Source organism: Cherax quadricarinatus, chromosome 15, assembly GCF_038502225.1.
Source record: "Cherax quadricarinatus isolate ZL_2023a chromosome 15, ASM3850222v1, whole genome shotgun sequence".
Classification (NCBI taxonomy): Eukaryota; Metazoa; Arthropoda; class Malacostraca; order Decapoda; family Parastacidae; genus Cherax; species Cherax quadricarinatus.
In genome coordinates this window covers 44,555,504-44,572,656 of record NC_091306.1, presented here as the reverse complement: position 1 = coordinate 44,572,656, position 17,153 = coordinate 44,555,504, and the positions used below count along the sequence as shown (strand labels likewise).

General features: G+C 42.5%; 1 protein-coding gene across 8 annotated transcripts in view; it reads right to left on the bottom strand.

The window, feature by feature from the left end:
* Nucleotides 1–17,153, bottom strand: part of LOC128703343 (PDZ_signaling and DUF4749 domain-containing protein Zasp66) — a 325,662-nt gene that overhangs the window by 29,041 nt on the left and 279,468 nt on the right. For 5 of the 8 annotated variants that reach the window (XM_070085325.1, XM_070085330.1, XM_070085328.1 and 2 more), the window contains 2 exons: nt 8,436–8,617; nt 6,370–6,420 (listed from right to left, as the gene is read on the bottom strand). In XM_070085325.1, the coding sequence (XP_069941426.1) occupies nt 6,370–6,420; nt 8,436–8,617 (233 nt within the window). The remainder of the gene's footprint in view (nt 1–6,369; nt 6,421–8,435; nt 8,618–17,153) is intronic. The other 3 variants (XM_070085326.1, XM_070085331.1, XM_070085327.1) reach the window with 2 other exon arrangements.

The following is a 17,153-nucleotide window of genomic DNA, read 5'->3' as shown; positions in this document are numbered from 1 at the left end:
GTGTCACCATTTGTGATTATTTCAGACTCCCTTAGTGCTTTACAGGCTATATGAAAATTTGATATACCTCATCTCCTAGTTCTCGGTATCCAACTTTGGTTGTGCTATATCTCTACCAAGCATAAAGATATTGTTTTTTGTTGGGTCCCTGGTCATGTTGACAAACAGGGCAATGAACAGGCAGACACTGCTGCGCGGTCAGCAGATAATGACCTTCCAGTTTCATATAGAGGTGTTCCATTCACGGACTATTTTGCTGTCATTGCTACCCACCTTCACACCCGTCGGCAGAAACATTGGTCTGATCTGCTCAATAACAAACTTCATTCTATTAAACCGAGTATAGGTTACTGGCCGTCTTCTTGTCATCAGTGTCGAGGTTGGGAGACTACTCTCTCCCGTCTTCGCATTGGCCACACTCGTCTTACTCATGGGTATCTCATGGAGAGGCACCCTGTTCCTCTCTGTGAGAATTGTCAGGTTCCAGTATCTGTTAGTCACATTCTGTTGGACTGCCCACTCTGTCAACGAGCACGCAGAATTTACCTCCAATGTCGTCTATGCTCTGCTTCTCTTTCTTTACCTTCCCTTCTACCTGATGGACCCACCTTTAATCCGGACTCTCTCATTGACTTTTTGACAACAACTGATTTACTCCACAAACTCTGATGATGATATCTCTCGCACTCTCCCTCAGCCCTTTCTACTTCTCTTGCTGCCCTCTACCCCTGCACCATCCACTGCCCCACTGATCTCCATAACCTACTACTCATCCATCTCCCTTTTGCCACCTGATGCCCTCGCTTCCTTCCTACCCTGCAGCGCTGTATAGCCCTTGTGGTTTGGCGCTTCTTTTTGATTATAATAATAATAACAAGCGCAATTTAATTTAGCCTAATCCTACTAAATATACTTTACACAAGTTTACAGTAATTTAATAATAAACAAACACAATGAAATATAGTTTTTCGTTAGGTTCAGAATGATATTTGAGAAATTACTGCATGCACAAATTTTCGCTTGCCTTATTGGGCAAGAAGAGCGTTACTATTTAAGCAGAAATCTTAAGTTTTACCTATACGGTACGATATATATATATATATATATATATATATATATATATATATATATATATATATATATATATATATATATATATATATATATATATATATATATATATATATATATATATATATACCAGGATGCTGGTGAGTGAAGTATTAAATTGTATAACATTAACAACTTACGCAGGTAAAATCAAGAGAGAAATACTATGTTGACACAAGTTGCTTCTATCTCTACTAATATAATATTCTATAAATAACTGGTATAAAATTACCTGTGCCGGGTAAATATTTCACTCCTGATTTTTAAATTGTGATTTATAGATATTGTACGATTATTTTGGTTGGTTAATTCGGTTTAAAGTTTATCGAGGCTCATTAAGACTGCATGTAATTTATTCAAGAGTAATTTAAACCCTATAATAGTGATGAAAGTAAACTCCCAGTGTATACTTTGAGATGAAGATTGAGACACTTATGCAGCATATGGGAATCTTTATTCAGGAAACGTTTCGCCACACAGTGGCTTCATCAGTCCAATACAAAGAGGAAGGCGTAAGGAGAGGAGGAGTATCAGGTAATCAGTCCCTCAGGCTGGAGTCGATGTGTTCAGTCCATCAATCTTGTAGAATGTGAAGTGAAGCCACTGTGTGGCGAAACGTTTCCTGAATAAAGATTCCCATATGCTGCATAAGTGTCTCAATCTTCAACTTGTCGGTTTTTCAAACCATTCATCACATACTTTGAGATATACTTCTCTCGGTGTACATACAAAATGAAATATATTATGCAGTTACTAAGTTCGACTGTAGATTTATCTTGTTTGACAAGCATTATTTTTTTTTTAAAAAGCAAGGCGAGAAAATATCACTGACACAATAATTTAAAAAATCAACTTCAAAATCACAGAATTATGTTTAATTAAATGTTAAAAACCCTATCACTGCATAAACGAAATTTTGTTTAGAAGCGTTTCAGGGAACGTAAGTCTGTTTAACAGCCGTCACTGTTGTTATTAGCATCTCCATCCCCCCGCGCTCTGCTCCTACGATTCTTGGACTACAAGAATCAGGAAAATGCAGCCATCTCTCACCTATTTAAATGTGTGATGTATCGTATTTTCCGGCAAATAAGAAGCGCTTTTTTTCCCCACAAAAAAGTCTTGGAAAATCTCCCTGCGCCTTATAAATTCAAGATCAGGGTCATTGGTAGGCTTCGGGTTACGCTTTACCGGTGTTTTTACTAACGTTGCGTTACAACTTCTTAGAAACAGTGTGGTAACCAGTAGCTGACGTTACTGCGCCTTATATGCCGGAAAATGCGATATACATAGTCACTTACCAGTTGATGCCACCATCTGTATGGTTTTCTTTATGCATATACCCCTATTTAGCTTCCATAGATAAATAAGATGTAATATCGATATATCTGATGAATTTAATATAAATTAAAATATGAAAAATAAACCACGAGATCATCGCAAAGTGAGACCAAAAAAAAAAAATCGATGTTGGCTGAGAAAACATGTCTGGATGTTATTTTTGTGTTTTTAAATTGTTTTAATTTTTTCCATGATGTTTACCATTACGACTGAAACCAGAAAGAAGACATCTTTACACAAGGTGTTAGAAAGTCTGCTACCCGCTTTTAGACTCTGAGAATGACGAGAAATAACGTGGATTCTGTAGATGATTATGAAGTGGAAGAGAAATCGACAAAGATGACGTATATACAAGACAAGAGAGAGATCTGTTGCTGTTAAACTTGGTGCTTCTCTTGACAAATATTTAACGTGGTACGATAGAATTTATATATGTTGTGTGCCTGTTCATGCTTGTGTTTTTATAAACCGGATAGATTTTCCTTGGTGTTTTTTCTGTTTATTTCCTTGCTTCTTTTCATTGCTTATTACTACTAAAGATCATTTATACCATGGTATAAATGATAAATGGTATAAATGATAACTGGTGTAAATGGTAAACGATGTAAATAGCCTTTTTAATTATACGGAAGCTGTGCTTGATGATGGTGACAGCCCTGGGGTGTGTTTTTCTGTCTACGTCCAATTAAAAGTAGAAAATTCAGGTATCTGGAGGTCGTAGTTCTTATTACTATTCAACATTATAGTATTTCCGCCGGTGCCATTGTGACTTTGTACATTATCAAACAAATATATTATTGAAATATTCGTCGAAACTATCTTCAATATTTCTTAGTTCCCCGTCAAAACTTCTTAGTTCCCCGTCAATATTTCTTAGTTCCCCGTCAACACTTGTTAGTTCCCCGTCAACACTTGTTAGTTCCCCGTCAACACTTGTTAGTTTCCCGTCAACACTTGTTAGTTCCCCGTCAACACTTGTTAGTTCCCCGTCAACACTTGTTAGTTCCCCGTCAACACTTGTTAGTTCCCCGTCAACACTTGTTAGTTTCCCGTCAACACTTGTTAGTTCCCCGTCAACACTTGTTAGTTTCCCGTCAACACTTGTTAGTTCCCCGTCAACACTTGTTAGTTCCCCGTCAACACTTGTTAGTTCCCCGTCAACACTTGTTAGTTCCCCGTCAACACTTGTTAGTTCCCCGTCAACACTTGTTAGTTCCCCGTCAACACTTGTTAGTTCCCCGTCAACACTTGTTAGTTCCCCGTCAACACTTGTTAGTTCCCCGTCAACACTTGTTAGTTCCCCGTCAACACTTGTTAGTTTCCCGTCAACACTTGTTAGTTCCCCGTCAACACTTGTTAGTTCCCCGTCAACACTTGTTAGTTTCCCGTCAACACTTGTTAGTTCCCCGTCAATACTTCTTAGTTCCCCGTCAATACTTCTTAGTTCCCCGTCAATACTTCTTAGTTCCCCGTCAATACTTCTTAGTTCCCCGTCAACACTTCTTAGTTCCCCGTCAATACTTCTTAGTTCCCCGTCAACACTTCTTAGTTCCCCGTCAATACTTCTTAGTTCCCCGTCAATACTTCTTAGTTCCCCGTCAACACTTCTTAGTTCCCCGTCAATACTTCTTAGTTCCCCGTCAATACTTCTTAGTTCCCCGTGAACACTTCTTAGTTCCCCGTCAATACTTCTTAGTTCCCCGTCAAAACTTCTTAGTTCCCCGTGAACACTTCTTAGTTCCCCGTCAATACTTCTTAGTTCCCCGTCAAAACTTCTTAGTTCCCCGTCAATACTTCTTAGTTCCCCGTCAATACTTCTTAGTTCCCCGTCAATACTTCTTAGTTCTCAGTCAATATTTCTTAGTTCCCCGTCAACACTTGTTAGTTCCCCGTCAATACTTCTTAGTTCTCAGTCAATATTTCTTAGTTCCCCGTCAACACTTGTTAGTTCCCCGTCAACACTTCTTAGTTCCCCGTCAACACTTGTTAGTTCCCCGTCAACACTTCTTAGTTCCCCGTCAACACTTCTTAGTTCCCCATCAACACTTCTTAGTTCCCTATCAACACTTGTTAGTTCCCCGTCAACACTTCTTAGTTCCCCGTCAATACTTCTTAGTTCCCCGTCAACACTTCTTAGTTCCCCGTCAACACTTGTTAGTTCCCCATCAACACTTCTTAGTTCCCCGTCAACACTTGTTAGTTCCCCGTCAATACTTCTTAGTTCCCCGTCAACACTTCTTAGTTCCCCGTCAACACTTGTTAGTTCCCCGTCAACACTTCTTAGTTCCCCGTCAACACTTCTTAGTTCCCCGTCAACACTTGTTAGTTCCCCGTCAACACTTCTTAGTTCCCCGTCAACACTTCTTAGTTCCCCATCAATACTTCTTAGTTCCACGTCAACACTTGTTAGTTCCCCGTCAACACTTCTTAGTTCCCCGTCAACACTTCTTAGTTCCCCGTCAACACTTGTTAGTTCCCCGTCAATACTTCTTAGTTCTCCGTCAACACTTCTTAGTTCCCCGTCAACACTTCTTAGTTCCCGGTCAACACTTGTTAGTTCCCCGTCAATACTTCTTAGTTCCCCGTCAACACTTCTTACCGTAATTTAGAACAATATTTAATATTATTTAGTACCTGTAAGAAATTCATCAATATCTATTCAGATTTAAAAAGTCTAATACTAAGTGGTCCCACCCAACTTGATTTTTGAAACAGCAGTCGAAACTCTAACACGATTCAAACCGTATATGAAAGAGCACCTTCGTTAGCAATGGGATCAAACACCCGCTAGTAATTCAAATCACTAGTACAGGACACACATGTATTGTAAAAAATACACACGAACTATTTTTAAATTAAAGGGAGACTGACATGTCTCTGGGATGGTGAAAAGGATATTCACAGACTGGAGGAACACTGTAACCTGCCACAACATATTAAAAAGGTTAACAGACACCAGTTTTTAAGGGCTTAACAGCACACAGAGGGTAAGACTGAGTGATATCAAGCACGCAGTATACCTTCCCATGGATCTATAACTATCCAGGTAAGAGGATGTATAGGAATTATCAGTGTTGGTGCCTTCTTGTTATAAACATCACGAAATTTCCATTACAGCTGGGCACAGTGAGTTATACTTGATGGGTTCCACAGCAGGGATGAAGATAAGGCACAAATACGTGCATGATAAGGCTATTTAAAAATGCTTATGCATAAAGAATCATAACAGATTACTGGATCTATATGACGCGATCAGTGTAATTCCACCATCCCTTATAATAACTTGTGTTGAATGTATGGATGGGTGGCAGCTTCCATAATGTCAATAAAAGGGAGCTGTTATATTCCCAGTATTTTACTCCTATATAGCCTCACTTCAGACAACATAAAACAGTATATTGTAGGATGACACACGACAGGGAATAACAAATTTAGTGGAGGTGGAAGCAGCAGGATTAATACACGAACAAGGCTCTACACGATGGTGAGTATGCAAGCCATCCACCTTAACATTCTCAACAGCACATAACAAGATATTAAGCCTTCCAGCGGTCACCTTCATAAGAGCATCATTTTTTGACTCTTGTATCACTAGTGACGACAAGGACTTCATTACATATCCTTTATTGTGATCAAACGAAGCAGATTTAAACTTTATATATCGTCTGAAACCTGTATTGCACAGTAAAGGACTTGAGTCAGTCTGCTGGAAAAGCTCAAAATCTTTGCATCAGTATACAGTACATTACGACTGCAATAACTACGCTGGAACACCGAGTCCATTAAGCAGGAAGAGATACAAGCACTCGCTCTTCTCTTGACTCCCTGGAAACAGATCTTCTCACGGTTAGGTTAGAATATACTACGCCTACTATAGTCATTCCTGATCATTCAGTGCACGGGAAAATTTAGTCCACTTGCCTCACTTTTCTAATGGCCTTGGCGGCATCAGCAGCGGCGGAGGAAGCAGCCCTGAGAATTTCAGATGGCAGCGAGGCCAAGATTAGCTTAGCTGTTAATTCCTACTTTAAACATATTGTTAATAAAGCTGCTGCCCAGTACATTCTTAGCATTAGGCGTAGCAAAAAAAAAAAAAAAATAAGCTTAAATTAAAAAAAATATATGAACAAAAAGAGAGGACAGACATTGAAGAGATTAAGAAAAAATAAAAATAAAACTATAAACTGTAAAATCAAAAGGGGGCTCAACTAAGAGACATCGTGCAGGGTGGGCTGGTGAAGCCGTACTGAATTACAGGCAGCGGCAGTGGTGACTTACCCACTACTACACTACCGCCATCAGAAACAAAATCCATGGGAAGAGAGAAAGTCTAAAAGTCATCCTGCTATTACCATTGTGGTCCAGGAAAAAAAAGGGACTTTCATACGAATATGTAAATGATATTTAATTTATTTTGTATTAAGGCTTAACAGCAAAAAAAAAAAAAAAAGATTATAGAAGAGGTTAAAAACAAATCTACCGAACCTTTGTTTCCGAAAACTCTTTGTGAAACTAAAAAAAAATACGATCAGCTTCAAAAGCTTATCAAAGATAAACGTGTTAGGTAAAAGGACACAAGTGCAGCTGATGTGACATTTATTGTGTCAACGTTTCGCTCTCCAGGAGCTTTATCAAGCCGCTACGGCTTGACAAAGCTCCTGGAGAGCAAAACGTTGCCGCAATAAAATGTCACATTAGTTGCACTTGTGTCCTTTTACCTAACGTATTGTCAGTAATTATACCAATATTAATACAAAGATAAACGTGACTGTTTTGCGGGCAACATTTGTCTCCAGCTCGTAAACAGAAGTAATTTCAAATCTGAGGAGAGTGTTCCTGCGTCTGACAGCTACGGAGTTCCGCCATAAACAATCACGCAGAGTACTCTTATGGTTGAATAAGACACCTGTGCAATACTCGTGAATCTTTACTGCGGAAACGTTTCGTTAACCAGTGGCTGTATCAGTCAGATACGGGGAATAACATGAACTGTAGAAGATATGAGGTAGTAGTTCCAGGTGATCAGTCCCTGGGCCTCGAACGAATTACCTGAAGACAGTGGAAGACGTGGAGAATTAATATCAGGTGATCACTTTGGATGGATGGAGTACCTCCTCTCTAGGGTGAGAGGCTGATCACCTTTAACTAATTCTCAACGTCTTGCACTGTCTCCAACTGATTCATCTGGGCTCAGGGACTGATCGCCTCAAAGTACTTTCTCGTGTCTTCTGCGTCTGCAGTAAAACCCACTGATTAGAGAGACATGTCCTCGATGAAGGTTCCTAAATGATGCACGTGTGTCTTATTCATCTTCTTGTCGGGTTTTTACCATTAATATTCTATATCACGGGACTCTCTCTTGTCACTTTAATATACACGTGTGAAATACTGAAAAACAAATGTATTGCAAGCAATGTAAAGTTGATTATCTTAAAATTGATGTTGAATTGATCATGCCTCACACTTCCTCTTGCAGACAGACTGAAGCTCCAGCGTTTCAAATAGCTCTAGTAGAATATATTTTTAATCTTCAAGCATGTAAAGCTATATCATGACATTTTAGCTTATTATTGTGGGAAGATTAATTGCCAACATTAATTTCGCTCGAGCAGAAATTTACGTAAGCTTATACGTAGTGCTGAGTAATATGCAGGTATGGCTGTACTTTCATTTGTTCTTAAATCCTTACATTCTTTGAGCTTTGCGATTCAATTAATACAGAGACAAAACTGACAGTCAACATCATTCCGTGCAGTTCTCAGATCTACATTCCAACCTAGTCACACACCCACCTACCCGTCACCTGGTCTCGCAGTCCCGTTCTCTACCAACACCACAATACTGGCTGGCAAACACTACCCGAAGAGTGTTTGGCTAGCAAAGCATACATTCAAATAAGAGTGATAGAGTGATAACACTGTTCTAACCACTACAAGCCCTGTGGGAGAGAGGATTGCTTGGTGTCGGTCAGGTGTGTTGATACTCACGGATTGATGGACGGGGTGTGGGCTGGGGAAGGTTGAGTCCTCATCGCCTCCTGAACGTTCTCCTGGGAGTAGAGTGCTATAGGACTGTTGTACTGCTTATTGACTAGTGTAGCATTTGACGCTTGTGTTGCTGTGGTGAGAGTCTGCTGCGTCTGTTGGATTTGTTGTAAAGTACCGGTAACCTGAAGGGTGGAAATAGCGTTAAGCAGAGGCCAACTGGCGTTGAATAGGGAGAAAATAGGGAGTGTTATGACTAACCTAATTTATACTTGACAAATATTTTTTAGAGCAACTTTGATAGATATAAAAGTTGAAATTTTAAGAATCTGATACACTAAGTGATTAATATTATTTACGTTACTAATTTTGAATAACTTAGAAATAATCTCGTTGATGAGATAAAGCTTTATAGATATGCGTTATAAATGAAAAAAATACTCTTTTTTTGATCTGTTGAATATGTTGTCAATTTAAACTGTACTGTGACACAGGACAAAGTAACAAAAACAAAGAAATGTGAATAAAAATTTTCACTGTGAGGAGCAGGCAACCTACCATCATGTGCACACTGCGGGTGTGCACGTAAGTCATGCATGTGTGTGTGTGTGTGTGTGTGTGTGTGTGTGTGTGTGTGTGTGTGTGTGTGTGTGATTGTGCGTGTTTGTTGTGGTTTTGTGTGTGTGTTTGTTGTGACTGTGTGTGTGTGTGTGTGTGTGTGTGTCATTCAGGAATAACTCAAACATATGCGATGCATGCTACTACCATGCGTCAGTGCACCAAGCGCAGGTATACTCCGCAGGTATACACTGGGTGTAGCATGCGCCTGTGTTCCTACGTACCACACTTGTATACAACATGCAAAAAACAAGAAAACACATTAAGTGTGCATGATAGCTTTAACAGGATATAACTCCCCTTTGTACGATAAGGAACTCTAAATAGGAAGTAAATAAGCATATACAAGCAGTTTTTAAGGTAACAGCATCACCCTCCCCTCCTCCTCTATACAGAAGACGTAAGACTTAAAGAAAATGGAGACATTGCACCTCCTTGTATGATACTTTTATTTTTTATTACAATATTAGAGATGGTGTAAAGTTCCCCGTCTTCTAATAACATGTTCATTTTTCCACTATAATCTACCTTGTCCATAATTACTGTCACAATTTTCTTTGTCTGTTTTGTAAGGTGAAGTCCAGGATCTTTCCTTAATTTATGGTATAACTTAACAAATCTCTGAGGACAATTGTGTTGGGAAGGTGTGAGCACAGCTCAGACCTTTCAAACACAATGGTATAACTTAAATCTTTGAGGACAATTGTGTTTGAGAGGTCAGAGCTGTGCTCACACCTTCCCAACACAATTGTCCTCAGAGATTTGTTAAGTTATACCATGAATTAAGGAAAGATCCTGGACTTCACCTTACAAAACAGACAAAGAAAATTGTGACAGTAATTATGGACAAGGTAGATTATAGTGGAAAAATGAACATGTTATTACAAGACGGGGAACTTACGTGCCTCTTAGCCCTCTAATACGTTAACTTAGGTGTTTCATGACTTGATATCAAGTTCCCATGATGATGCAGTGTCTGACAGTTGTGATAAATGGTTTTGAAAACCGACAAGTTGAAGATTGAGACACTTATGCAACATATGGGAATCTTTATTTAGGAAAGGTTTCCTAAATAACGATTCCCATATGTTGCATAAGTGTCTCAATCTTCAACTTGTCGGTTTCCAAAGCCGTTTCTTGACTTAACGACTAAATTCTCTAAAATATTAAGGTTTCTAAACGCTAACTTTATGAGTTATGATTATTCTTGGTTACTGATAGGCGATGGTCGGACCATTCCTGACAAGATGTGAGTGTGGATGGCCACTGAACTATCGCTATACTAAAAGTGGTTTACCTCCCACTGTGGTTTATCACAAGTTAACACTGTGTTTACTGTAGTTTACAACCCTATAACACCGTTTTAATACACTGTACCACTGGTTCATCACGCTCCACCACTGTATTTTACCATTCCCCACCACTGAGGTTTACTGTTCCCTACCACTGTGGTTTACTATTCCTTACCACTGTGGTTTACTATTCCCCACCACTGTGTTTTACAATTCCCGATGACAGTGGTTTACTCTTCCCTACCACTGTGGTTTACCTTTCCCCGCCACTGTGCTTTTACCATTTCCCACCACTGTGGTTTCCCATTCCTCACGACTGTGGTTTACCATTCCCCAGCATTGGTTTACTCCGTACTACCGTGATTTACTCCCCACCACTGGTTTACTCCCGCCACTGATTTATTCCCACCGGTTTCCTCCGTTCTACTGTGATTTACCCCCACCACTGTGGTTTACTCCCCACCACTTGTTTACTCCCCACCACTGGTTTACTCCCCACCATTGGTTTACTCCTTACCACTGGTTTACTCTCCACCACTGGTTTACTCCCCACTACTGGTTTACTCCCCACCACTGTGGCTTATCCCCCTCGGTGGTTTACTGCATCGTAATACTGTGGCTTACTACGCACCACCACTGTGTGCACGCTCCACCACTGTGATTGTGCACGCACCACCACTGTGTTCATCTTCACCACTGTGATACTAAAGTCCTGATGTGACTCAGCGTTTAGTGAGACGTTAACCAGAGTAAGAATCGCCAATCTAAATTATTTTTTTTATGACCGAGTCTCAAAATTTGGTAAGTTTAAAAATCTCTGATATTATCCTAACACCACATGACTTCGAAAAAGCAATAAATGGCATGCCCATGCACTCTGCCCCAGGCCCAGACTCATGGAACTACGTATTCATCAAGAACTGCAAGAAGCCCCTTTCACGTGCCTTTAGCATTCTATGGAGAGAAAGCATGGACACAGGGAGGTCATCCCACAGTCACTAAAAACAACAGACTTAGCCGCAGTCCACGAAGTTCTAAGAAGCAAGATCGCCACCCACTTAGATACCCATCAGTTACACAATCCAGGGCGGCATGGGTTTAGAGCAGTTCGCTCCTGCCTCTCCCAACTACTGGACCACTATGACAAGGTCTTGGATGCTCCAGAGGGCAAACAAAATGCAGATGTAGTGTACATAGACTTTGCGAAAGCCTTCGACAAGTGTGACCAAGGTGACACAGCGTACAAAATGCGTGATTAAGGAATAACAAGAAAAGTTGGTAAATAGATCTATAACTTCCTAACAAAATGAACACAAAGAGTAATAGTAAACAGAGGAAAGTCTGAGGCAGCTATAGTGAAAAGCTCTGTTCCACAAAACACAGTACTCGCTCCCATCATGTTCCTCATCCTCATATCTGACATAGACAGAGATGTCAGCCACGGCACCGTGTCTTTGTTTGCAGATGAAACTCGAATCTGCATGACAGTGTCATCCACTGAAGACACTGTGAGTCTCCAAGCGGACATCAACCATATCTTGAAATGGGCAGCAGAAAACAATATAAAGTTCAATGAAGAGAAATTTCAGTTTCTCCGATATGGAAAACTCGAGGAAATTAAAACTGCATCGGAGTATAAAGCAAATTTCAACCACACAATAGATCGAAAAGCTAATGTGAAGGACCTGGGAGTTATAATGTCAGAGGATCTCACTTTTAAAGATCACGACAATGAATCTACCATATCTGCTAGGAAAATAAGATGGATAATGAAAACCTTCAAAACTAGGGACGCCAAGTCCATGATGATTCGCTTCAAAAAGCTTGTTCTTCATAAGTTGGATATTGCTGTTCACTAACTGCCCCTTTCAAGCCAGGCTAAATTGCAGACCTGGAAATGTACAGAGAACTTTCACGGCACGTATATGTACGATAAAGCCTCTAAATTACCTAAAGTACTGGAAATTGTTGAAGTCCAGTGATTTGTATTCCCTGGAACGCGGCCGAGAAAGATACATGATAATATACACTTGGAAAATCCTAGAGGGACTAGTCCCAAATTTGCACACGAAAATCACTCCCTACGAAAGCCAGAGACTCGGATGGAGATGCAGCATCCCCCCAATGAAAAGCAGGGGCCCCACGAGTATGCTAAGAGACAAAACAATAAGTGTCAGGGGCCCAAGACCGTTCAACTGCCTCCCAGCATAAGGTGAATTACCAATAAACCCCTGGCGGTTTTCAAGAAGGCACTGGACAGGCACCTAGTCAGTACCTGACCAACCGAGCTGTGGCTTGTACGTCGGTTTGCGTGGGGCCAGCAGTAATAGCCTGGTTGATCAGGCTCTGATCCATCGAGAAGCTTAGTCACAGACCGCGCTGCGGGGGCGTTGACCCCCGAAACCCTCTCCACGTATACACTCCACCACTGTGTGCACGTTCCATAACTGTGCACGCTCCACCACTGTGATTTTGGAAGCTCCTCCACTGTGTGCACGCTCCACCACTATGTCCACGCTCCACTACTGTTGCGATTGTGCACGCTCCACCACTGTGTGCACGCCCCACCACTTTAACTGCTCACGCCCCACCACTGTGACTGTGGAAGCCCCACCACAGTGTTCAGGTTCCAGCACTGTGATTGTGCACGCCCCACCACTGTGATTATGCACGCTCCACCAGTGAGGTTTACCGTCTCACCAGTATGATTGTGCACGCTCCATCACTGTGATTGTGCACTTTCCACTACTGTGGTTTACCACGTGCCGCCAGTGTGATTGTACACGTTCCAAGACTCATTGTGCACGCTCCACCACTGCGATTGTGCACGCCGAACAACTGTGATTGTACACGCTCCACAGCTGTGATTGTGCACGCTCCGCCACTGTGTGCACGCTCCACAACTGTGATTGTGCAAGCATCATCTGTAGCTCACCATGCACCTCCTATGGCTCATCCTACACCACCTGTGACTCACCACGCACCACTTGTTGCTCACCACGCACCACCTGTAGCTCACCACGCACCACCTGTGGCTCGCCAGACACCACCTGTGGCTCACCACGTATCACCTGTAACCCACCACCTGTAGCTCACCACGCATCATCTGTGGCTCATCACACACCACCTGCGCTCACTATGCACCACCTGGGGCTCACCACGCACCATCTGTGGTTCACCAAGCACCGCCTGTGGCCCACAACGCACCACCTGTACCCCTCCACGCACCACCTGTAGCCCACCACGTACAACCTGTAGCTCACCACGTACTACCTGTGGGTCACCATGCACCATCTGTGGCTCATCACACATCATCTGTGGATCACCAAGCACCACCTGTAGCTCACCACGCACTACCTGTGGGTCACCCTGCACCATCTGTGGCTCATCACACACCACCTGTGAATCACCACGCACCATTTGTAGCTCACCACAGCCTCCGTAGGTGGGTCATGGGCCTGGGCGCTTCCAGTCTTCGTGGGTGCGTCATGGGCTGGCCCAGCCTTCGTGGGTGAGTCATGAGCTGGCCCAGCGTCCTTGGGTGGGTCATGGGTGTGGGCGCACCCAGCCTCCGTGGGTGCGTCATAAGAACATAAGAACATAAGAACGAAGGAACACTGCAGAAGGCCTACTGGCCCATGCGAGGCAGGTCCAAGTCTCCTACCGGCTTAAGCCAATGCACCCAACCTAGTCAGGTCAGGTCACATTGACTTAAGGGTGGGTCATGGGCTCACCTAGACTCTGTGAGTCTCGGTGAGCGTGGACTCGCCAAGCCTCTGTGACATCTAGACTCTGTGAGTCTAGATGGGCATGGACTCGCCAAGCCTTCGTGGGTGGGTCATGGGCGTGGACTCACCACAGCCTCCATGGATGGGTCAATGGCGTGGACTCAGTCTCTGACAATATTATATCATGTTCACTATTGTTAAACCACTGAAAAATGGAAAGAGACACAGTCCCTCTGAATGGTAGTGGAGGTATAGTTCCTCTGGATAGTATGGAAGAGCTACAGTCCCTCTGGATAGTAGGAAAGAGGAACAGTCCTTCTGGATGGTGGAGTAGTGTAACGGTCTCTGGAAGGTGGAGTACAGTGCATGGAAGGTGAGGGAGAACAGTGTCTGGAAGGTGAAGGAGTACAGACTCTGGAAGGTGAAGGAGTACAGTCTCTGGAAGATGAAGGAGTACAGTCTCTGGAAGGCGAAGGAGTACAGTCCTGGAAGGTGAAGGAGAACAGTGTCTGGAAGGTGAAGGAGTACAGTGTCTGGAAGGTGAAGGAGAACAGTGTCTGGAAGGTGAAGGAGTACAGTCTCTGGAAGGTGAAGGAGTACAGCCTCTGGAAGGTGAAGGAGTACAGTCCTGGAAGGTGAAGGAGTACAGTCCTGGAAGGTGAAGGAGTACAGTCCTGGAAGGTGAAGGAGTACAGTTTCTAGAAGGTGAAGGAGTACAGCCTCTGGAAGGTGAAGGAGTACAGTCTCTGGAAGGTGAAGGAGTACAGTCCTGGAAGGTGAAGGAGTACAGTCTCTGGAAGGTGAAGGAGTACAGCCTCTGGAAGGTGAAGGAGTACAGTCCTGGAAGGTGAAGGAGTACAGTCCTGGAAGGTGAAGGAGTACAGTCCTGGAAGGTGAAGGAGTACAGTTTCTAGAAGGTGAAGGAGTACAGCCTCTGGAAGGTGAAGGAGTACAGTCTCTGGAAGGTGAAGGAGTACAGTCCTGGAAGGTGAAGGAGTACAGTCCTGGAAGGTGAAGGAGTACAGTCCTGGAAGGTGAAGGAGTACAGTCCTGGAAGGTGAAGGAGTACAGTCCTGGAAGGTGAATGAGTACAGTCTCTGGAAGGTGAAGGAGTACAGTGTCTGGAAGGTGAAGGAGTACAGTGTCTGGAAGATCGGAAAGATAAATGGTCCAACATATGTATTTATCATGGACGTTGTGTACTGAAGGGAAGGAATGCTGCGATAGTTGATAACGCAGGAGATTGAGTGAAAATTTTGATTACGTTAAGTTGGGGGGACGGAGGGAGAGGTAGCTGATAAATATATTAATGAGGAGAGGAAGAACAGATAGAGTGGGATAGAAAGGAGTAAGTAGGAAGAGATGGTGATGAGGAAGAAGGGAAGGGACCGGAAATGAGGAAGGGTAGGGGATGAAGGTAGGTAGGGAAGTGGGAAGAAGACGGAGAGATTCTGGAACGTGGAGGCTGGACTTTCACAAGTGGTAAAACAGAAACTAGTTGCAGTGAAGTCTCTTACTGGTACAATATTTCACACCAAAATGGACTTTTTCAAGTCCAACACATATGAGAAAGAAACAACTTATTTAGTGGAGAGGTCACCTTTGATAAGTTCAGAGAGTCTTTCTACTCCCGGAGCCCGGCCATGGGCAGGTCATGTGCAAGAGTCTTCCTCGGAGCGTTGAGGTGCTAAATTTAACCTCATACTACAAGTGGCGTACTGGCCCACAACTCGTGCTATAAATATTGATAAAACGAACATCCGACTGATACACTGCAACAGTGACAGATGCCACAACAGCCAAAACAGTATTCACTGTGCTCCAGAAGTCCAACATAGATGTCACAGTGGTTTCTGCTAACATTACACAAGATTTTACAAGGACCTCCAAAGATCAGACCCAAAGATGCAGTATTTTTTTTTACAGTAGACCCTGTGGAGGATGCAGCCTAGTCTGCTTTGGGAAAACGGCTAGAAGCTGAGTAAATAATTTTATTTAGATATAGGTACACACAAGTTACCTAGAATAATTAAAAGAAGTCAAAGTGACTTATTTCCATTGGGATCCTCGACTTGTGTTAGCTTTCCTCTTCGCCTGTAAGAACACATTTACATTTACTGAATGGATTACATAAAGCACTCGTACGTACACACCGTAAGTCCCACTCTTACTTAATGACTTACGATAGAACCAGACTAATTTTTGAAGAATGTGATACGGTCAAGAGGAGATGTATGGAATCCTCTATAAAAAAAAGTTACAAACATTATCAAACCATCCAGTGGGATGTTTACCTTAGCAACCCCCATAGCCCGAATTTTTTTAGAACATCGTGTTCTGGTAGGCCTCACGTTGTACCTCCATTAAACTTAACATTTCGACGCACTTGACTCTTGCAACTGACCTCTACATCCTTGTTTTTGTTGTCTTTCACATCTCATGAAATTGGATGCTGTATAGCCCTTGTGGCTTAGCGCTTCTTTTTGATTATAATAATAATAATCATGAAACTGGAAAACATCGCCTGTGAGCGAAATGTTGTACTGGTGTACGACTACACTGCGATCAGCGCTTTTATTTCCATACGGAGAGAACTGGAAGGGCGATGGTAGTGAGGTGGGAGGGGAGGAGGAGGAGAAAATGAGGGAAGTGACGTAGGTGGGGAGAAGAACAGAGGTCGGGGAGCACTAACGTTTCATAAGGCTGATTCACTGAGTTACTTTTACAGTTTTGTTACGCATATCATACCTCGTGTGGTCATATTATGCCTCTCGTGTGGTTATACTATGCCCATATTGTGTGTATGTAATTATTCAGCATACACAGTATTTACCTTCAAACTCTTAACTCTTGACTTTCTTGTAAGTTCCCCTAGATTTATCTTTTCTCTTCAGGCAAAGAGCTGTTACTTGCACGTCGTAATACTACCCTGACGACGAAGAAATATTTGCAAACGCCCCTACGAGTCATTTTTGTGTTGAGTGCTCATCTGTGATCCGTCTTTCTGGTTTAGAGTGCTGTGAATATCCAGTCATTGCCTATTTTATCTATTCCTACCTGTGTACTCTCTGTGTTGCTATCAT